Genomic DNA, 24,299 nt, shown 5'->3' with positions numbered 1-24,299 from the left:
CCGCAGCTGCAGCGGCCCCGCGATTGTGGGCTCCGCTTTAGGCCCAGGCAAGGGACCCCTAGCTCCCGGGACTGCCAGCTTCGACCGTGCCCAGCTCCCATCGCTGGCTCCACCCCTACTTCCTGCTATCACTGGCCAGGGCGGCAAAGGTGCCTGATTCTCCAATCATGGCTGGGGGGCAGGGCAAAGGTGGCCCCAGGGCCGCCTTTGCCCTGCCCCCCAGCTCTTAGCTACCCCCTGGGTTTCTGATCACTGTCAGTGGCAGGGGGCTTCTTCCTGCTTTCCCTTTAGCCTCTCTGCATTGTGCCTACATATGCAAATTAACCGCCATCTTGTTGGCAGTTAACTGCCAATCTTAGTTGGCAGTTAACTGCCAATCTTAGTTGGCAGTTAACTGCCAATCATAGTTGGCAGTTAATTTGCATATAGCCCTGATTAGCCAATGAAAAGGGTATCGTCGTACACCAATTACCATTTTTCTCTTTTACTAGATAGGATAGAGGCCTTGTGCATGGGTGGGGCTGGCTGGTTTGCCCTGAAGGGTGTCCTGGATCAGGGTGGGGGTCCCCACTGGGGTGCCTGGCCAGCCTTGGTGAGGGGCTGATGGCTGTTTGCAGGCTGGCCACAGCCCCTTCAGGGTGGGGGTTCCCTCTGGGGTGCCTGGCCAGCCTGAGTGAGGGGCTGATGGCTGTTTTCAGGCTGGCCACGACTGCGGGCTGGAAGCAGGTATCTGGGATTTATTTATCTTCTATAACTGAAACTTTGTAGCCTTGAGCAGGGAAGGGCAGGGCAGGCGGGAAGCTTGGCTTCCTCGATCGCCGAGGGCAACCCAAGCCTCCTGCTCCCGCCACCATCTTAGTTGGGTTAATTTGCATATTTGCTCCTGCTTGGCTGGTGGGCATGGCTGGTGGCTGTAGCAGAGGTATGGTCAATTTGCATGTTTCCCTTTTATTAGATTAGATGGAATTCACCAATAAGGATCAGTGGTAGTTTAATTTTTCTACCAAAATGGTTTTTAAAAATGTTTTGAATTTTAAGGTCTAAACTTCAATGTGGTCATAATGCTGAATAGATAAAATGCTAAAGTGAAGTATGTTTCAAGAGTGGTTACAGGAAAGAGTGGCGAAAGGAAAGTTTTAGAGGCTTCACACAATTATTTTTAGTTTAATTTCCTCAGTATTTCTAAATAACCAGATTTCATGCTACTGATTCTTGGGCCAAAACTTTGAAAGCAAATGTTTATATTTAATTAGCGAAAGTTTGTTTTGAATTTTTGAACACAAATGCAGGCTCTCCTCCCAGAAAAAGTCCTCTATCACTACAGAATTTAATTAAAAGGTACTTCAATTTTCAGGTAAAAGAAATACTTACCTAATTGTACTTATATCTGGAATCTGTACTCCTACTTTCCATGTATTTGTAGACATGCTTTCACATACTAGCTACTGCCAATTTTAATTTCTGAAGTTTTGAAAGCAGTATTTGCTTTCAAAAGTATTTTCTACACTTTATTTTTTTAAAAAAATATATTTTATTGATTTTTTTACAGAGAGGAAGGGAGAGGGATAGAGAGTTAGAAACATCGATGAGAGAGAAACATCGATCAGCTGCCTCCTGCACACTCCCTACTGGGGATGTGCCCGCAACCAAGGTACATGCCCTTGACCGGAATCGAACCTGGGACCCTTGAGTCCGCAGGCCGATGCTCTATCTACTGAGCCAAACCGGCTAGGGCGTTCTACACTTTATTAACTTTAATTTTAGACTAGCTTTCAAGACTCAAACCCTCTAAAACAGGAAATGTCAGTTCTTGCTCATAGTTTCTTAGAAGAGGTTTTTGCCAAATTCAGAAATTTAGAGATAAATTAACTGTTTTAGGTTATAAGTAACAATTTTGGCAGGGGGAGCACATTTATAAATATCAAGTGACTATTATATACCTATACTTGTGAGGTTGACTAAGCGTAATCTAATGTCAGAATTTGGCTACAAAATGGTACTTTTTGGATCAATACTCATATCCCCTTTTTGGTAATCAAGATTTCTTTGTAAAAAAAAAAAAAAGATTTGTTTCTTTAAAAAGCTTTTAGCTATTCTTTAATTTAAATTGGTGAGAGTTGGAATTGGCTGATTAACTCAAACCTCCCAATTAAAATAGTGAAGCTTGGTAGTTACACATTTATTCAAGAATTTCAAGCTTTGAGATACTGTGGGGTTCTTTAGCCTCTTTTGATCTCGCATAATAAATTGAATATAACAGACATTTTAGGCTTCTCTTCACTTTTTTTTTTTTTAAATCCCACTGCCAGATACTCATTTAACAAGCTCTTCCTGCTTGCAGATCACTCCAATTAGTTTTCTATGCCAATCCCATAACTTTTGCAGTTTTATCCCTTCTATCCCACTATTCTTCTGTATGTGGTGGCAACTCCTCTCTTGGTACTTCTCCACTGTCCATGATTGGCTTCATTTCCCTCTTGTTCTGATGTAATAACCACCATTAGATATCAGTGCCAATTTATCCAGTGCCCTGTATTATCAAAGTGATGGCCCTCTCCATTACTGATGATCAAAAGTAGACCATAATGTGTTTGTTTGCTAGGACTTCTCATAGTATTTTATTTTGACTAAACAAATTGCCCAGGGTGTATCATTCTCTTGCTGGCTTTAAAGACATACTTCTTAATTTTAAATATAACATGACACAAAATGCTAGTAAAGATTAATCACTAACCTCAATGAAAAATAAACATTTTATAAACATTTTCTAGTAGAGTTGTCTTTAAGAACTTCCAAACATTCTTCAGTAAGATGGTTTAATTCAAAATAAAAAATTAAGCAAGTTTTCAGATTATAAGAATTTAACCTGACATTAAACTGACAGAATAGGATTTTTGATCAATTTTTAGTAGGCAGTTGAAATGACCTAAAGTAATTTGGATGAATGTTGTTTTTAGCGAACTACTTTTTATGAAGTGAAGTCACTTTCGCCAGATAGAGGGTTAAGCAAAAAAAAAAAAAAAAAAAAAAAAAAAAAAAAAAAAAAAATTATTAAAAAACCATTAAAAAAAATTATTATGAAAGAGTTTGAGTCAAACTGACAACACATGCCAGGGAGCAAGATGTCAAATGTTCCTGAAACATTATCATTTTTAACAGCTCATAAAAATTCTATAATTTGAGATACTTCTTATGCAAGATAAAAATGTGTTCATAAATGAAAGCACTTTAAAAAATAAAATTGCTAGACAAATATGAAGCACTATTATCCACAATAAGAAATTATAAGTTTTAAACAGTACAGCCATTTTACATTTTGGCTAAAGAAAATAAAGGCTTATATGAAAAGAAAAGTATACTGAGAAAGGTATCATTTTTAAACATGAAAGGACAAATCAGAAGAAAATTTCAAATTCAGATTTTTGAAACTTTTAATTTATATTTTGGTCTTACAAATAATCATCTTTAAATGACTTTTCTGTAAGAATGTAAAGCACAAGAATTTGCTAAATATCAGATCCACACAAATCCTGAAAAAGGTTTTCTGTGTAGTCTTCATTAACGCAAATCTGTGAATATTTCATTCTTACAGTAGATCTTGAATCTGTTTCACAATAACAAAGCCATAAAGTTTTTATGCAGTTCATTCATTATATACTATAGCGATTCTATTAAAAGGAAAGCTGGGGAATACAAAAATATGAGAAAATCTGAGGATCAAGCAACCTGTTGAGGCTCGGTCTATCTTATTTGCTTTGTAGTTTACTGTCATTACTTTCAAAGAGCACACAGCATATGAGGCACAGTAGTAATCATCTCCCTTATTAACCTCCCTAATTTAAAAATCTGTAGTTTGTAAAACTGGACCAATTATCACAAACTATCATTTGCATAATTAACCACACGTCTATTACAGAGCACTCTGTTAGTGGCACCAACAAATGTAGGAGGCTAGAAATTTATAAAACATGAATTGGTGAAACTTGCCAAGTCCTTAGATATCCTGTGCTGTGCTGCCACTTCAACTTTTAATTAGATGTTTACTGCCTCACAGTAAAAGACTGATCAAAGGATGGAAGCAAAGCTAAATTATTTTCTAGGTGTTCTAACATTTGATAAGGTAACAAAAGCATAGGACACAATTTAATCAAAATTTATATGCGTTCCAACTTTTCACTCAGAAATTCCTCGACACTGTCTGTGTTCCATTTGAGGATGCTTAGTTCTTCAGCAATGTTCCCATTGTCATCCAAAAGCTTTAGTACAGGGTCTGAACCACGAACATACTACAAAAAAAGAGGGATATCATCATTTTACCTGCTTAGAAGGTTTTCTTTGCCTCAACTAAAATCAAAATCAATGCAATACAGCTTAACTGAATTTAATAACAATACAAAAAAGCTTTAGACATATCACAACAGGATTCAAAGGAAATCTTTTGAGAAAGAATTAAATAAAATTTCATAACAAAGGGCAATCTAAAAACTTATAGTTTATCTCTAAAGAGAAAAATTCTTGTTAGTATCAACTTGGTTTATTTAGGATTTAAGCTTATTATTGACTATAACAAATATTTATTGCATATATAATATTCTCTCACTCTCAAAAGAGTTTAAAATCTAATGGGGGAAGCAGATAAGTTAATAATTAACGAGAGAGAATGACTATAAGAGCAATGCTAAAATAGGCTGTGCATACAAATTATCAGATAGAACTCTGCATTGGACTTTGAATTTTCTTTGGTTTAAGAAACCTAACAATTTTATTGTAATTAGTTTATAATTAAGTTCAATTTCTGAAACTTCCAACCCACTAGTTAGGTCCAATATTTTGCCAGAGACCTGTGAGAAACCCTTATTCTGGTTAAATGTGACAACAAACATGACCTCAATCTTCAAAAAGAAATAAGTTAATGCTGGAACAAAGGGATTCCATTAAAATCACCTTACCTTGGGAAGTGGGGAGGACAGGAAGAGACTAATACATAGCTCATAGACACAGACAATAATGTGGTGGAGGCTCTGGGTGGGGTGGGGACTGGGTGGAAGAGGGCAAAGTGGGGAATATGGGGGACATCTGTAATATTCTCAACAATAAATAAATAAAAAGAAAGAAAAAATCACCTTACCTTGATTTGCAGTCCTCTGAATAGTTTGGGTTTATCACTTCTGACAAAAGCTTAAGAGAAAAGAAAAATATTAAGATTATTCATTTCTAAATCCAAGCAAGATACAAAGATCAAAACAAAAAGTAGAAATAAACTCAATAAGTGAAACATTAGATCCTATATGAAAAAACTAAGGTGATTCAAACAGATATAAAAATCTAAAGACATATCATACACTTCAATGGGAAAAGTGCTCTTATAAATTAAGGAAATATTTTAAAGTGTTAATTGTTTTAAATTAATTAAAACCTCATTTTCCAATGGGATTCTGAGCCCTTGACAAAATGATAGGTCAGCTAGAAGAGTAAATGTTTGAGGATAGTCACAGTTTAGAAAAAATATGGAAGGAAAATTTGTTCAATTGCTTTTTAATGTAGGATACTGATACCAGAATAATAAATCTAGAGATACAAATATCTGCAGGAATTTTTTAATACAGTTAAACTATCAAATCAGAGAGAGGGAGGCAGGGAGGGAGATAGCGATTATAGGTGTTAGCGTCTGGGGTATGTGAGTGAATTAGTCAATACATACTTTTAAGAAAACTGCGGGGATAGAGCATCAGCCTGTGGACTGAAGCGTCCCAGGTTTGATTCCGGTCAAGGGCATGTGCATGGGTGGAGGGATCGATCCCCAGTGGGGGACATGCAGGAGGCAGCCAATCCATGATTCTCTCTCATCATTGATGTTTCTATCTCTCTTTCTCTCTCCCTTCCTCTCTGAAATCAATAAAAATGTATTAAAAAAAAAACAAACTGCCAAATTATTTGAGGAAAAAAAACATAGAAAAATAGTCGGGTGTCTACATCATATCTTATATCTAAATAAACTTAGATGATTAACATTTTAAATTTACTCAACAAATATTTATGGAATACCTACTGCATGTTGCATAACAGAGATAAAGCTATATAAAATAGACATAATTTCTGATCTTAAGGAGTTTACATTCTGGAGGGAAAGAAAGAAGCTGAATAAGTAAGTAATAACAAATACATTTAGTTAAAAAAAAACAAACAATAGAGAGGTTAAGAATACTACCACAGAATTTAATACAGACAATTTGAATATGGAATACAAAATTCTTCTCCTAAGCATGACATTAACAGAGATGCTCTATAGATATGCCTATATAAAAGTGGAAATTTCAAGACAGCAAAACAACACCATTAACAAAATAAAAAGTGAAACAACATATGGTAGAAAAATCATCTCTAACATATAATTTATAAAAGTGCTGTTGTAAATTATTAAAAAAAATACTAGGCAGAGAAATGAACTAAGGACAGGATTATGTCATGTGCAAATAGGTAGATGGTCAACAAACATTTGAAATAAATGTCCAGCCTGATAATCAAATAAGTGTCAAATAAAACAATGAGATATCTTCATTCAGAGCAACAAAAATGAAAAAGAAAATTTAAGGTTAGAGAGAAGAATTTTGCTGGGGATTAGCTGTGGGAAAAATATGAATGGACACATCCTTCCTGAAAGGTATTTAGCCAAATGAATTAAAAGTCTTAAAATATACATACTCTTTAAATCTGGAAGACCCCTTCTAGGAATTTCTTTACTCTAAAGATATAATTACATGATGATGCAAAGATATGTTATAAAGCCTAAGCGACTGGCTGACCAGCCGGTAGCTATGACGTGCACTGATCACTGGGGTGGAGACACACAATGCAGGAGCTTCCTCCTGGTGGTCAGTGTGCTCCCACAGCAGGAGCGCCGCTCAGCTAACAGACGGGGGCCAGATATCAGGCTGACGAGTGCCGCTGTGGCAGCGCTAGCCTCTACCGTGGACACTCTCCCTGTGTGCCCAAGAGTGGCTGCCACGGCATGTGCAACAGGGCCAGGAAGAGCAGGAGCTACAGGGCACTGAGCCTGGCCTTGGGCTCCTCCCTGGCCACCTGCCGCCCCCTCACTAATTCGTGCTGTGCAGGATTGACATGAACAGCGGGCTGGAGCCTGACAAGCTAGCAGGTAAGGCCGGGCTGTGGCAACGCAGATCCCTGTAGGCCAGGCTGAGGGACCCCACTGGTGCATGGATTGCACTGGGCCTCTAGCGTTTAACATAAAGTCCTGCTAACCAAGTCTGGAAATTTGGAAATAATCTAAATGTGTAAAGGCTATTGGTTAACTAAATTGATATGAACCACACTATCAAATGCATCAAATTATTAAAAATTACATTAATCTACTAGTGGCCTGGTGCATGAATTTGTGCACATTGAAAGGAAATTGATTAGAAGAAATATTTTAATATTGCTATTTGCCCTTACTCGATAATAGAATATCAATCAAATTCACGACCGACAATGACAGATGGAAACACACGTGTGATTGGCACCAGCGAGAGCTTTATATGTATCGCGCATGCGCGAGTCAACTTAGCCTTTTATATACATAGAATAAACTTGCTTAATTAGACCTGCTTTCTGATGTAGCTAAATTTTTTCCAGCTCAGTGAAGCACCCTAACTTCTCTTTCCGGTAATTGTCAGTAACACAGCAGTAAATATCAACACGAAGCAGATTATTACTGTCGCTCACACAGGGAGAACAAAGGGTAAAATATTTAACTGCAGCAGTGTTTGAGAAAACCTTAAGTCATTTTCAAGGTCCACCATTTCTTACTTCTTTTCAGTCAAGTTTTTAAGCTTTCTAAATCTCCGTTTTCCAGGTAATGAAAAGAAAATAGGATTCCACTGAGTCTCCTACCTACCTACTTAGGACTTCTGTGAGGATTAAATGAGATGAGGCATGGGAAAATGCTTCACAGACATTTGGTTACAGTGTAAAATGTTTGCACCTGGCTATAAAGTAAGCCATGTTCCTGGGCTGAAGAAACTCTAAGGAGGCTAGTCGCTAGGGAGAGGAAGCCGGGTGTTGCTACACGACATTATTACCTGGACGGACACTTAGCATATTAGCCTTCTATATATATATAGATAGATAGATACTAGTGATATAGAAGGAAACACAAACATAAAAAGCAGATTATAGATCAATTTGTTTCCTATGGTTGTTTAAAGAGATGAATATAATTTTTATACATTTATGTTCATATTTATATATAGTTATCTATAAATATAGTCAGAGGGATAGTGAAAATGCAACATTTATAAAAGTAAAAAAACCCAGAAGCACTAAGCAAAATCTTTATAAAATTAAGTGAGAAAATATAAAATACTTAGCATAATAAATATAACAAAAAATGCTTACTATTATTTTAATGGGGGGGGGTCATATCTAAAGTACACAGTTTGGGGAAGTTTTAAATGGATAATTTTCCTTTTAGGGGTTTTTGTTCATCTACATTTTACCAATATTTTAAGTAATGATTATGTCTAATAGTCTAAGTTAAAAAATTTAGAATAATCTTTCTAAAATAAAAACAAATGAGATGTTTCACTTAGATATCTGATAGTTCATAATACCAGTTCTATTACCATTTACATCATTCTTTCAGAACTTATTTTTTAAACTTAGAATTAACTAGCAATAGCATTATATACATGTTCCATTATGAAAGTTTTTGTATAATTGCGTTTAGAACACACAAAGATTAATAAATGGGTTTTCTTTTTCTTTTAAGGTTTTGAGGACTTGCGGGAATATAGTTTATATCACATCTAAATTTCCCCTACAAAATTTAGTTCAAAATAAAACTGATTATGTTATCCTGGCTTATTATAATACCTAATTTTATCCTTTAGGATTTGTCCAAATACTCTGCAGACTCCTGAATCCACAAGCAAAACTGACATCATGAAATGCTGTTGCATTTTCATTATCCCTCTGACTATATGCACAGCTGTGAAAAACACCATTAGACCCACAGTATGTTCCCTACTATATAAGAAACCTCTCTGGAGAAAAGGATTATTCTTATATCTGCTGTATCCATCTATAACAGAGCCTCACACATGTAATAACTTTCATTCACTGAATAGATTTTTAACAGGCTGAAATGCATGAACAAATTTAAAAGAAATATTAAGAAGAGTCACTAAATGACTATTTTCATCAGTTCTCTTCTCTATTTTCTAAGCATAGATTCATAAGCTTTCTAATTTTGAATGAAGAGAATATTTGCTGTAGTGGCAAATCACATTTTATAGGCAGTAAATTAACCATTTAACAGATATTTGAGTACTTATTACATACACATGGCACTAGGTGGTGAACGGACTCAAATTTAAAAACAGAACCTAGCTGCCATTTTTAAACAAGCCTCTCATGCAAATCAGGCTTAAGGGAGAAGCCTGCACTAAGCTGCCTGCCTGAACTGCCTGCTTGCGGTTTTCCCGTCAACTGAGCCAACCCTTATAAAGGAGTTCCTGTAATCCTATTTTAACCAATAGGACTGAGACTTTCCCTGTCCAATCAGAGCTATTCAGATATAGCTCCATCAGCATCTTCACTGACCAGAGTGGTTCCATTCTGACCAACCAGCACAGTGCCTTTTGGACCAATCAAACGTGAGGACTTAGAGTCCTCATTTGCATGAATATGGACCAATCAGGCACCAGAGGCAGGCACTTCTCTCCCTGTAAGTCAGCTCCCCTTTGGCTCAGAGAACAAAGACTATATCCTTGGATGGAGCTGAAACACTAAAGACCTTTTGCTGGAGCAGAGCAGATAGAGTGGAGTGGACCAGAGAAGGGCAGAGTGGAGCAGAGCTGTCTGTATCACAATTGAGTTGTTTGCTCTGAACAAAGTTTTCTTCTTCACTGCACCCCAAATTGGGATTCCTGTTGGCACTGTACTGGTACCAACAACCATATTGATTGATACCTCAGAAAAGTTGTTTCATAAAACTGATTTTCAAGTGACACAGGAACAGAATAGAAAAAGCCTTAGCCCAAGTATTTTTGGAACTGCAAAGCTCCATTATGGTTTGCTTATTCAACCAAAAGAATAAATACACTTTTATAATTATCCTTTCATATATTTCTCCTTAAAATTTCCTGCGGACACATACAGCATGTATCACTTCATCTCTTCTGCACCTCAGGTTTTATGGTAATTAATTCTATTCTCGACAATTTGTCATTTAGGACAGGTCTAGTCTCACTAATGTAATTGTTCCTTAGGAGTTTTACATAAATCAATTCACATTTAAAATATACTCCAATGAAATGCTATTTAAAGGGATGACATTTACATCTGGTAAGAAAAAAGTTCTTGTAAAATTTATACTTCGTAAACGAAAGACTCCTTTGAAAAAAATAACCACGTCATCACGTCTTGTATTTAAATCTAAATTTCATATATTATGCTTGCTTAAAGTAACCTGGTATTCAACAATTACTATACAACTCTACCTTTATGAAAAAAATTATGGAAGAAATTCACAAGCTATTGAGAAAGTATCATCCTAAAGGTTATTATTTGTGAGAATCTATACTAATAAAAGCCTAGGTGGCCCTTGCGCCCTCGTGTGACGCCCCCACGTCATCACTAGATGGCCAGCAGGGGAGGGCAGTTGTGGGTGATCAGGCTAGCAGGGGAGGGCAGTTGGGGGCGACCGGGCTGGCAGGGGAGGGGAGTTGGGGGCAATCAGGCCGGCAGGGGAGCAGTTAGGTGTCAATCATGCCAGCAGGGGAGCTGTTAGGGGCTGATCAGGCTGGCAGGCAGAAGTGGTTAGAGGCAATCAGGCAGGCAGGCAGGCGAGTGGTTAGGAGCCAGCAGTCCTGGATTGTGAGAGGGATGTCTGACTGCCGGACATGCCCCGAGGGGGTCCCCTGATTGGAGAGGGTGCAGGCTGGGCTGAGGGACACCCCCCCACCCCCCCCGCACGAATTTTGTGCACCGGGCCTCTAGTATTTAATAAAATTATTCTTGTGAAATGCTGTTTTTAAATTATTAAACTGAGAATTTACTAGCGTTAATTTTACATACCTTGGACTTGTGGGAACCTCCCCAGTTTTCATCCACAGACTTCAAGAATAGCTCCTGCATATAGCTACAAAAGAAAAAAAAAATTTTTAAAAACTGCTATAAATTTTAAAATGTAGTTCTAAAATAAATATAACAGTTAAGCAGATATATAGATCATACAAATGTTAAAGTTGGATAGAACTATCTAGTTCCAGTTCAACAGAAAAGGAAACAGAGGCCCAAGATATTAAATGGTAGTAGTTTAATTTCTACTTGGAGTATTATAAACCTAGCCAAAAAGAGAAGAAGATATGGAGATTTGACAATGAATTTGAATAGTAAAATGTCCTAGAAAGTTCTTCACATAATCTCAAAAGATTTCCTACAGTTTTTTAGGATGCTAAATTGAACATAGGCATGTATCCATCTATCCACATAAATACTTAATGAGCATACATTGTAGTTGCTTTTAAAATTAAGTGATCATTGTGTTAAATTTAAATAAAACAAAAACACATACCTTTAAAATGTAAATACAGTATGTTCTATGTAAATATACTATAGGAAAATCAGTAAAATCTCATTATAAAAAAATGTAAATATTTTCCCTTCAGGAATTTAAGTTGACAAAATTCAGTGGTAAATACTGCAGAAAGCTATAGAACCTGCACTCTCTTTATAGTAAAAGCTCATTATAAGAAGCTCGCACACAAATATTTTATTGCAATTAACTCAGTTGAAATGGATTCAATGATAAACTTTTATTTATTTATTTTTTTGTAGCCGTAGAGCTTGACCGTTCTTTTTGTAGGGACTTGGGAATGCTGTGATTCTGAGAGAAGGCAGGCAGTGATAAGAAAATGCTATAATCAGCATTATGCTAAATGAAATAAGCCAGTCAGTGAAAGATAAATATCACATGATCTCACTCATATGTGGGATATAATGATCAACATAATTTGATGAACAAGAATAGGTCCAGAGACAAATGGTAGGGGAGGGAGGGGGGTTAGAGAGCAACCAAAGGACTTGTATGCATGCACATTAGCATAACCAATGGACACAGACACTGGGGCGGTGGGGGCTTGCCTGGGGTGGGAATGGCTGGGGGGAGGGGCGGGGTGGGATCAATTGGGTAAAAAGGAGACATGCAAAACTTTAGACCAGTGGTCGGCAAACCATGGCTCGAGAGACACATGTGGCTTTTTGGCCCCTTGAGTGTGGCTCTTCCACAAAATACCACGTGCGGGCGCGCACGTACAGTGCGATTGAAACTTACAGTGCGATTGAAACTTCGTGGCCCATGCGCAGAAGTCGGTTTTCGGCCTGGGTGAGTCTATTTTGAAGAAGTGGGGGTATGTTTGCTGAGGCTGACCCCTCAGATTGAGGACGTTTTTAGCAAAGGCCAGCTTAGGAATACCCTAATTAAGTTAATAACAATGTACCTACTTATATAGTTTAAGTTTAAAAAATTTGGCTCTCAAAAGAAATTTCAATCGTACTGTTGATATTTGGCTCTGTTGACTAATGAGTTTGCCGACCACTGCTTTAGACAATAAAAAAAAAAGAAAACGCTATAATCATTTTATGTTTTCTTAGCATTTTAGACTTTTTTTTTAAATTGTACACTCACGAGCTAAAGATGGATTTTACCTTTTAAATTCTAAAATAGCATGAATCACGTAAACTTTGCATGGTTATTTTTGGTACTTTGAAAAATATAGAAAAGCAGAGTAGAAATTTAAAAATTATGCTAATTCTACCTACCAGAAATATAGTGGCTTTTCCACATTTTGGTGTTTCTGGGCTCTATCAGTGTTCTTAAGATTTTTAAGGGTCTCTAGCCCTAGCTGGTTTGGCTCAGTGGATAGAGCGTCGGCCTGCAGACTGGAGGGTCCCAGGTTCGATTCTGGCCAAGGGCACATGCCTGGGTTGTGGGCTCGATTCCCAGTAGGGGGCGTGCAGGGGGCAGCCGATCAATGATTCTCTCTCATCATTAATGTTTCTATCTCTCTCTCCCTCTTCCTTCCTCTCTGAAATCAATAAAGAAATATATTTAAAAAAATTTTTTTAAAAAGATTTTTAAGGGTCTAAAATACTTTTGAGAATCTGATTAAATTATGTTTTAAATTCAGGCTATTCATGGACTCTCTGGAATCACTGATGGATCTCAGATGAAAAACTCTGAGGATCTCTAAGATTCTTTGTAGCAGCAAAAATTTAAGATTAGGCTGACAGAATTCTATAAAATAAGTTGCTTTTGAGTAAGATTTGGTGAATCTTGATTAGACAAGTCTCCCCACCCACAAATATCTTAAAACATGTCAGGCCATATTACCAAAAAGTTCATAAGAAGATGTTCAACTAATCACTAATCATTAGAGAAATGCATATCAAAATCACAATGAGATACCACATACTATATGGGTGATTCCACTTCTATGAGGTACTTAGTGAAATTCAGAGACAGAAAGTAGAATAGTGGTTGCCAGGGACTGGGGGAGGAAAGAACAAAGTGGAGGGGGTTACTGTTTGATGAGTATAGAGTTTCAGTTTGGGAAGATGAAAAAGTCCTGTTGATAGATGGTGAAGATATTGCACAACAATGTGAATGTACTTAATGTCACTGAATTGTACACTTAAATATGGTGAATTTTGTTGTGTGTCCTAGTATTTTATCAGAATTAATTTAGGAAAATAAAAAAATAAGCCATTTTAAAATTTGGTTATTAGATTTATCTTTTATTTGCAAGTTTGTGACCTCTTGTAATCTCTAGTGGAGATTCCATTACCTTATATAACAGCATTTCTCTACCCCACTATTTCCCAATATTCTTCATATCATCACACGGGAAAATGGCAACAACCTTATGGAGATTGGGATAACAGGAGGAGGCTGTTACAGCTGGGGTTTCTGCTCACTTAGTTCCTCCCCATTTGGTTGTCTACAGACTGAAGGACTCAATATCCTAGCATACCTATAACCCATTCACGGAAAGCACTTCTCTGCATCATAAAATACCAACTGATTAATTACAAATACTAGACATACAATCTCTAATGAATAGCAGCTCAGATGTGACCTTCTGGAAAACTATTATTGGTCTTCTATCTCAATTGGGGACTTGTCACATAGTTCTTGTTCTCATCATAATGAACTAACTATAAATAGTCTATTACTTCACTGTGGACAGGAAATGTCTTATTTATCATAATTCCCCCAGACCTGGACACAAAGCTGCTCAATGTATGTGTGCTGAATGGAATTATTCATATAACAGAATTAAACGTTTCTTTTTTCATCATGTAACTTTCAAAATATTTCAAGTTCCTTTGACACACTTTGTAGACTGTGCTTAGTTACAGTCTAGGATAAACAAAAAGAAAATGTAACTCAAAGCTGCATAACATTATTCAAGTCAAGTACTAAAAATTTTAATTTGTGATGCTAAGTTGGCATTTTACTTATGAATTTGTAGTGTTCATAGGAAAACATTTGTTTTTCACGATGAATAAATAAATTAACTACAAATTATGGTAAATTTTCAATGCTCTATAAAGTACTTATAGGCATCTTTGACATCACACAAATTCACACAAAAGAAAATACAAGCTATGTATAATAGGAATTCTCAAGGACATAAAGTATGAAAGGAGTATAAAAGGTTAAAACTTTCAATTCCTTAACTTTCACCCTTATCATTTTTACCTGTTTTGAAAAGAAAAAAAAAAAAACTTTAGAAAGGGAGAGAAGGCTGGGAGGGGGAGAGAAAAACATCCATATGCAAGAGATACATCGACTGGTTGCCTCTCATACATGTCCCCACTGGGGATTGAACCCAAAACCTAGGAATGTGCCCTGACTGGGAACTAAACCTGAGACCTTCCAGTGCATGGGACAACACCCAACTAACTGAGCCATACCAGCCACAGCTCATTTTTACTTTTTTAAGTAACATCACTGGGATACAAAAATGCTTACCTTCAAACATTTATGCAAAAATACCAACAGAAGATAAATCAAAGCAAGTTATAAAACTCTTATGTAGAAAACTTATATTTTTTATAGCAAGTTGGTGGGCCTCTTTTCTATATGCATTAGAGAAGCCTTATTTGTATAGAAAATCTAACCCTAGGCACTATAGGTTATAGTACTAGCCAAATAATTTAAATGGAACTACACAGACACCTTTAGAAAAATACAAAAATGATACCCAAGTCACAATTTTTCCTTTTGGAGTCTATATCTATTTCCATATTACTTGCAATTGCTAGGTTTTCCTGAACTAATAGAATCCTCTAGGTTGTAAGTAGAAATATCTAACTATTTCAGCTCTATGATTCATTTATCTAATTTGTAACAGGATTTTTATATGTATTAATTTTCACTCATTTAAAAATAAGTGATTTTTATTATTCTTAAACTAATTTTCAGCTTTGTGGTTAGCTAATTTTTCCCCGATTTAAATATACTTTAAGTACAATAAAGATTTATTTGTATGTATATCAATTTTAGATTCTGTACATTTCATATATTTTTATTGTAGAAAGACTTTCCTCATAAATTACTATTGGAATATAATAACTCCTCCTCCAGTAAGAGCTTATAATGAAGTTTTCATGTACAGGAAAAAACCAAGAAAATCTTTATTTTGTGGTGGTAACTTTGCTGTAAGTAAAGTCTAACTGTGCTGCTACAAATTAGTTCAGATTAACAGCAAGACAAAAAAATGGCCTATGCTATTTCTCATATTGCTAGATTCCAAAATAAGTTAATTCACAACACTAAACAAAGGGAACACTTGTGAATTATGTACATTTTCTGAATTAATTTTTACTGCCACCATCACACTGCCAACACAAATCTATATAACTGGTCCAAGTCAGAAATATTCTACTACTTTCCAACACTAAGCATCTAAGGACCAGTAGGCCGTTCAACCAATCAAAGCGTAATATGCTAATGATATGCTAAGGCTGCTCAACCACTCGCTATGACGTGCACTGACCACCAGGGGGCAGACAGTTGACTGGTCGACCAGTTGCTATGACATGCACTGACCACCAGGAGACAGACTTTCTGACAGGTAGGTTAGCTTGCTGCTGGGGTCTAGCTGATTGGGACTGAGCGAGATGGGCTGGACATGCCCTGGAGCCCTCCTGTGGTCCCTTCCCGCTGGCCAACCTCCCACATCTCTCTCAGCCCCAATCGTGCACCAGTGGGGTCCCTCAGCCTGGCCTGCATCCTCTCGCAATCCAGGACCCCTCGGGGGATGTCGGAGAGCCGGTTTTGGCCCGATCCCACAGGTGCATGAATTCGTGCACCGGGCCTCTAGTCCTATATAATAAAGAGGTAATATGCAAATTAACCCTCACACCCTCACAAGATGGCTCCCCATGACCGGGCTGGCAGGGGGGTTAGTGAGGGACAACCAAACGACTGAACAAGCAGGCTGCGTGGGGCAACCAGGCTGGCTGGGGGGGCAGCTGGGGGTGACCAGGTCGGCGGGGTGGGGGGCAGTTAGGGGCGACCAGGCCAGCAGAGGGGAGCAGTTGGGGGCGAACAGGCTGGCAGCGGGGGGCAGTTAGGAGTGACCAGGCCGGCGCGGGGGGGGGGGGGGGCAGTTAGGGACGATCAGGCTGGCACACAGAGGCAGTGAGTGGCAATCAGGCTGGCGGGGGGAGGAGGACAGTAAGAGGCAACCAGGCAGGCAGGCAGGCGAGCGATTAGGAGCCAGTGGTCCAGGAGTGTGAGAGGGATGTCTGACTGCCGGTTTAGGCCTGATCCATAGGATCAGGCCTAAACCGACAGCTGGACAACCCCCAAGGGGTCCCGGATTGGAGAGGGTGCAGGCTGGGCTGAGGGGATCCCTGCCTCCTGTGCACAAATTTCATGTACCGGGCCTCTAGTTTAATATATTTGTATTGGTGATGATATCCGTGACTCTAAAGAAACATGACAGTAAGAAAATCTTGAAATAAACTAAGTTAAACTAAATATCAAAATTTTCATATAGCATGGTACTGTTACATTAAACAAGGAGGCCATTAGACTGGGTTGATTCTAAGGCATTAGCAGCCTATGTAAACAAACCAAAACTTAAGCCTGTAAAATGCTTCGAAGTTAAGAAATCAAAAGCTAAGACAATCAGATACACCAACTAGTCTTTCCCAAATAAGGCAACTGCTTAAACTATAGTCAATCAAATAATTTCCTTGCTTTGCTTCTGCATTTTCTCTATAATAAAAGTCTTGCCCCTAACTTCTGTTGGTGGGATGCTTCTAACTATTTCTATCTGATGCTGCTGGGTTTGAGTTGATTTCTGCTCAAACTATTACAAATTTTAATATGCCCCAGGTTTATCTTTTATCAGTACAGTGAAAAGATCTCAAGTTATAAAATCAAATGTGTATATAGTCCAATTCTGGCTCCACCATTTACAAGCATGTCCCCTTGGATGAGTCACTCTCTCTGAGCTTCAGTTTACTGTTTGAACAAAATGTATTCACTATCTGCTGGAGTGGCTATAAGGAGTTAATAAAAAAGCAAAAATCCTGGACTTTTTAGATGCTCAATAAGTAACAACAGCTATTCTAGTACTTTGATACTAATGGTTAAGCTTAACCATTTTCATAGTTAATAGTTTTTTCTGTTCTGGGACTATTCAGGGCTATCATTCATTATTCTTCTGTAATCAGAATGGCCACTCCAAAAATTTCTCAAGCTTTCAAATTCAAATTATGTTAGAGCAGTGTTTTCAACCTTGACTGTACACTTGAATTAGTTGGAAAGATTTTGAAAATTACTGATCCCTGGAACCTACCCCAGTCCAATTAAGTTAGTATATTTGTTGGTGAGATCCAGGCATCAGTATTTTAATTCTTGTTACTACTATAAAAACTACCCAAGTGATTGCAATGGGCAGCCAGGGATGAGAGTAGAATCATTGCCTTGAACTATAGCCAACTATTAATGAGGCAAAAATTACAAAACAATCAAACAGTAGGCTTTTGCTCAACAGACTAAACAAATTCTAAAAGGTAAATCAGATAAGGATTGACTAAGCAAGACAAATATTGCACTATTCTGTTTTCCTTTATGAAGTATTGCTTGTGGCCATTCTTATTTTCGAAATCCTCTTTTATTTAAAGGCAAAACTTTAGTATTACTGAAACTCAATAGGATGATTAGAAAAAACTGCAAACAGTTGGAATATTAAGTTGCAATATGAAGAAAATGCTCTAGTAAGTGAAACAAAAGGAAAATTTTAACTGCTGAATAGAATTCAGATCTAAGGAGTAACTATTTTATAGGTCTACTGAAGGCTTGCCCTTGAATAAAATGTAGGAATTTAAAAATAAGGAAATATAACTCTAACATGATAAAAACTGAGTATAAAGTTAGACTTAAATGAAAGACAATTATGTTACACTCAAATACATAAGTGAGCCACCCTTCAAACATTAATTTTATTCAGTGTAATTTCTCAAAATCAATATTACTCCTAAACATGCAGATTTTTAGCAAAATTTGGCCAGTTAATTTTCAGGGAAAATGTTTTCACCAAAGCCACATGGTTAGTGATCTACTGATGTTTTAAGTTGTTTTTTTGTTTTTTTTTAAATGATGTTTTAAGTTTTAATTCATTATTCATCATCAAATCATTCCATATTTTCTGATATTTAAAAAAATGCCTGGAGTGCTAGAAACAATATGTTATAATTACACATGGACAAATGATTAGGGTAATAATTCTTTTGTGATCTAATAGCAAGCTTTTGTCAAGATTTCACTTTAAGGCACTGAAGCAGCAGATATATAAGGCAAATGGAGTATCTGTTGACACTTCCATAAATACTCTAAGGACATTCTTACATAGGAATAATGAATGAATATTGAGGATTTGGCAAATATATTTAAGTTTTACCTTTTAGCAAACCAAGTTGGAAAGTAGAATTCTATATTATACCCCTGAGATTCATTTTTAGGTGCTGTCTACTGCTCTCTCTCTCTCTCTCTCAAAAAAAAAATAAAAATCTACTCAACTCAAAAAACAAAATAAAGCAATGTATCACTACTAGAGGCCCAATGCACGAAATTCATTCAAGGGTAGGCCTTCCTTCTCCTGGCTGCTGGCACCAGCTTCCCTCCGGCTACTGGCACCCAGGCTTCCCTCTGGCACCTGGGACCCGGGCTTCCCTCTGGCTGCTGGCACCTGGGCTTCCTTGGCCTGGCGCTGCCGACGTCTGCTGCCACCCGCCACCCTTCCTCCTCGATCGACTGCCCTGCTGGCCAGTGGCCTGGGCCGCCCTCTGCGGGGTGATGGTGGGGTCCCCTGACCAATTGCATCGCACCGCCTTGGCTGGCCTGGAGCCAGTGTGTCATAGCATGGTCGTCCTGACAGTTGTTCTGCTGTTTGATTCGCATATTATGCTTTTATTATTATAGATACCTAAGGAAGTTCCTTAAGTTGAAAACTTATTCTATTACACTATTAAAATGCTATTCCTTTTTGTATCTTTAGTTTCTGCCTTAAGAGAGAAAGCTATACAAAATAATCAAGGTAACATTTACCTAACTCAAATTAGGCTTAAGGAAGGTAAGAATAAACTGGGGGAATTGTTCCATAAACATACAATCACTGTTCCACTAAGAAAGCTCAATTAAAATGTACAAAAATAAAATAAAATTAGAAAAAAATCTTTCTTTGACATTACTCCATTCTAAATTGGAACATTCAAACTCTAAAATCTGAAGAATAAAAGAATAATGTTTCTTTCAATTCTATGAAATGGAATAGAATTTGTACATGCACCTAAAACAATTTCATCAGTAGAGTTGAGCATGTTTGATTAGATTTTCATCTAGAAACAAAACCACCCACAGATAAAGACATACCTTCATACATACTTAAGCTGCAAGTATGAATAATCCACTTTATCACTTGGGAACAATGCATTCAATTCTACAGATACTTAGGAAATATACAATGAAAGGAAATAACTTGACACAACATCACTAGGTCAAATTATCTAAAAATTTGGTAAAAATGAGTCTAAACTTAAATATAGTAAATAGTTTGTTTTTTAAACTGATGTTTTCTTTTTTTAAAAATGTATTTTATTGATTTTTTTTACAGAGAGGAAGGGAGAGGGATAGACAGAAACATCGATGAGAGAGAAACATTGATCAGCTGCCTCTTGCACACCCCCGACTGGGGATGTGCCCGCAACCAAGGTACATGCCTTTAACTGGAATCGAACCTGGGACCTTTCAGTCCGCAGGCCGACACTGTATACACTGAGCCAAACCAGTCAGGGCCATAGTAAATAGTTTTTAATAAAACCTCCAGGCCTCTTCATAATAAGTAAAAATATTTTAGAAAATGGCATACTATTTAGTATGGAGTATTCAATCATAAAAATTCAATGGTATTTTTTTTTTTTTGGCTCTTAAGTGTTTTTTTAAAAAATACAACCTATTTCCTGTTAATTTGAAAAACTGAGATCCAGACAAAATATGGTTCAACATCCAACTTTCAACATCCTCATCAACGGAACATGAAGGTTCTATATTTGGTAGCAAAAGCTGCTTTTCAAAAGAGAACACATTTGTGTTAGTGTTACTATCACCACTCCATTACTGAAAAAATTGACTCTCATGGGTAGCTCATTTGGTTAGAGCATTTGTTGTCCTGATTCACCAAGGTTGCAGATTTGACCCCTGGTCAGGGCACATATGAGAAGCAACCAATGAATTCACAAAATAAATGGAACAACAAATTGATGTTTCTCTCTCTGTCATTCTCTTTCTTAAAAAAAAAAAAAAAATTAAAAATGTTCCCAACACTGATTATTACCAACCACTTAGACAAAACACTGTCTACATCATCCACAAGGAAACAATAAAAAGAGGAAAAGGTCACTGGGGACTAGAGACTCTGACTAAATGGTTAACAAAAAAAAAAAAAGGGGGGGGAGAAAAATTTGTCATAAAAAGAGGCAGTTATGATCATTTTTACAGATAATAATTACTTAAGATATTCTAAATTTAAGAACAGATACAGCCCTGGCCAGTGTGGCTCATTTGGTTGGAATGTTGTCCTGTACACCGAAAAGTCAAGGGTTTGATTCCCTGCCAGGGCACATGCCTGGGTTTTGGGTTTGATCCCCAGGCCCAGTCAGGGTGCATTGGGGAGGCAACTGACTAATGTTTCTCACACGGATGTCTCTGTCTCTCTCTCTCTCTCTCTCTCTCTCTCTCTCTCTCTCTCTCTCTCTCTCTCTGAATCAATGAACATGTCCTCAGGAGAGGATTAAACAAAAAAGAACATAAAAATCCAAAACCTTTAACAGTATTATTTAAAACTTAAGAGCAACAATATAAAATTTAAACAAAAGACTAGGCCATTACACACATTTTTATTTTTTACCTACTGTTTGACAAGCATACTATCAATTTTAGAATTCATGGCCTTCTAAATTAAAACTTTTAACACATTTCTTCAAAAAGTAAACTGCAAAGGCAGTTTGTTGCTAAGAAGTATGCTTTATTAAAAGTTACCCTCTGGCCCGGCCAGTGTTGTTCAGTGGTTGAGGTCACGGTTAGATTTCCAGATAGATGCCCAGATTGAGGGCTCGATCCCCATAGCGGGGCATGCAGGAGGCAGCCGATCAATGATTCTCTCATCATTGATGTTTCTATCTCTCTCATCCTCTCCCTTCTTCTCTGAAATCAATAAAAATACATTAAAAAATGTTTAGACTATGAGGAAAGAGGTGGGGTGAGAGGGTAAGAGATCAACCAAAGGACTTGTATGCATGCATATGAGCATAACCAATGGACACAGACAGTAGGGGGGTGAGGGCATGTGCTGGGGTGTGGGGGTGGCCAGGGAAACATTAATGGGGGAAAAAGGAAACATGTAATACTTTAAACAATAAAGAATTTTTTAAAAAATGTTACCCTCTGTTGCTGCCCCCTCTCCCACCCATCACTGCCTTAAGGGGCTACCTTGTAATTAGTTGAAATCCATTATAGCTTTCTTATGTTGGGGTGATAGGTTTCTCAAGTAAGAACACTGGGAAGCATTCTCATTCATCCCTTCCCCCTCCAATCCAGTTAAGTAAATAAATCCTTTAAGTTTTGTTTTTTGCCTAAATCTTTTTTAGAACTGTCCCTTCTCTATCTTTACTACTAATATGTTGGCTTAAGCCCCTATATCCTGCTATATGTTATTTTTCCAGCAACAGTATTCCCCTCTGCCCTATCAACTATGGTTTACACCAACAACTAAAGTTATTAAATTCTGAATCTGATGCCAGTCCATTGTTTTTAAAATTCTTTAATTTTCTCCCCTGCCTATAGGATAGAGTTCAAATTTATTGAGCAAGGTACATAAGCCCTACTTAATAGTCACCATCTTTCATCATAATCAAGCTATCTGATTTATCTTAGATGGTCATCTTTCTCATGACTGCCTTTTCATCAACTTTTCCTTCTGCCAGAGATGAGCTTATGATCTTTCCCCTGTTATTTTTTCTAATTCAGCGGTTCTCAACCTGTGGGTCGCGACCCCTTTGGGGTGGTCGAATGACCCTTTCACAGGGGTCGTCTAAATACATCCTGCATACCAGATATTTACATTACGATTCATAACAGTAGCAAAATTACAGTTATGAAGTAGCAACGAAAATAATTTTATGGTTGGGGGTCACCACAACATGAGGAACTGTATTAAAGGGTCTCGGCATTAGGAAGGTTGAGAACCACTGTAATCTAACTTATCATAGGCATCAACTTCTATATAAACAGGTGATAATATTTACCTGACCTGTAAAATGGTTATATCCTTCCTTCTGTGTTTTCTTTTAATTGACTTTAAAGAGAGGAAGGGGGAGGGAGAGAGGAAAAAGAAGGAGGGAGGAAGAGAGGGGAGAGGGGAGGAGGGAGAGAGAGAGAGAGAGAGAGAGAGAGAGAGAGAGAGAGAGAGAGAGAGACATTGATGGGTTGCCTACTGTACTGACCAGGGATAAAACCAGCAGCCCAGGTATGTGCCGCCACTTTCTGGTATAAGGGAGGACACTCCAACCAACTGAGCCACACTAGCCAGGGACCTTCTGTGTGTTTTCAGTCTAACGCTCTCCCAACTGAGCTATTTCGGCGATGCCTATTCTGTGTGTTTTCATAGCACATGAATTTTTTTTGTTTACAGTACAACACATCTCACCGAATTCTTATTTTTCCTCTGCCTCCCATCCCCCACTTAATAAATTTTAAACAGTTTATTTTTAATTCTTTTGTTGGTCACTTCCATAATGATTAACATGGTTATATCTATAGTTCTCAATATATCAACTTTAAGAGATTTATTTATTCCTCCATTCTTCCAACTTTTATTTCTGATTCTTTTAGTGGTTACCTTTATAACACTGGATATTAGGTTTTTAGCTTAAGAGAATATGCTGCTAACTACATTCTAGTAGTCCATTTTCCCTATTTCTTCTACTTTTCAAGGCCATGACTATTGCCTTATTTTGGCATTCTCAGAGCATATACTAAGAAGATATATTTAGTGTATAAATGGAAAGTTTATTTTGACTCTGAGGTAGGCATATCTAGAAAATGTAGTTGTAAAATAACCCAAGGATAAAAAATGAATTAATTTAAGGGCGTATGTCCTTTTTAAATATAGTATGCAAATGTGGCAGAATGTTTTAATATGCTTGGATAGAAGCTGGTCCTAATTTGTAAATACCTAAAAAAATTGACTACATTTATTGTTCATATTAAAGCCAGATGACCCTAGCTGGTTTGGCTCAGCGGATAGAGCATCTGCCTGTGAACTGAAGGGTCCTGGATTCAATTCCGGTCAAGGGAACATGCCTGGATTGTGGGTTCAATATCCAGTGTGGGGTGTGCAGGAGGCAGCCAATCGATGATTTTCTCTCATCATTGATGTTTCTATCTTACTCTCCCTCTCCCCTCCTTTCTGAAATCAATAAAAATATATTTTAAAAAAGGCCAGATTAAATGTCACACTTAGAAAACATAAAATATTTAAATAATATTTTCAGTTCAATTAAATAACTACACAAAACAAACTTTAAAACTTGTTACACAAATATATGGTAGTACATATATTTATAGCCACTTTTAGGCAAGATCTCTGTACTCAGACTCAACTATGAAATGGGAATAATAATGGTACTTACTTTACAGAGTTGTTATAAGGATTATATAA

General features: G+C 37.3%; 1 protein-coding gene across 1 annotated transcript in view; it reads right to left on the bottom strand.

Moving 5' to 3' along the window:
* Window positions 1-3,413: 3,413 nt before the first annotated feature.
* Window positions 3,414-24,299, bottom strand: part of SELENOF (selenoprotein F) — a 33,390-nt gene continuing 12,504 nt past the window's right edge. The window contains exons 3-5 of the mRNA XM_059688967.1: window positions 11,077-11,140; window positions 5,129-5,178; window positions 3,414-4,286 (exon numbers count right to left, since the gene is read on the bottom strand). Coding sequence (XP_059544950.1) covers window positions 4,155-4,286; window positions 5,129-5,178; window positions 11,077-11,140 — 246 coding nt within the window. The 3' untranslated portion in view covers window positions 3,414-4,154. The remainder of the gene's footprint in view (window positions 4,287-5,128; window positions 5,179-11,076; window positions 11,141-24,299) is intronic.

The sequence above is a fragment of the Myotis daubentonii genome, chromosome 3, assembly GCF_963259705.1.
Source record: "Myotis daubentonii chromosome 3, mMyoDau2.1, whole genome shotgun sequence".
In the NCBI taxonomy this organism is placed as follows: Eukaryota; Metazoa; Chordata; class Mammalia; order Chiroptera; family Vespertilionidae; genus Myotis; species Myotis daubentonii.
This window is presented reverse-complemented; position numbering and strand designations above follow the sequence as displayed.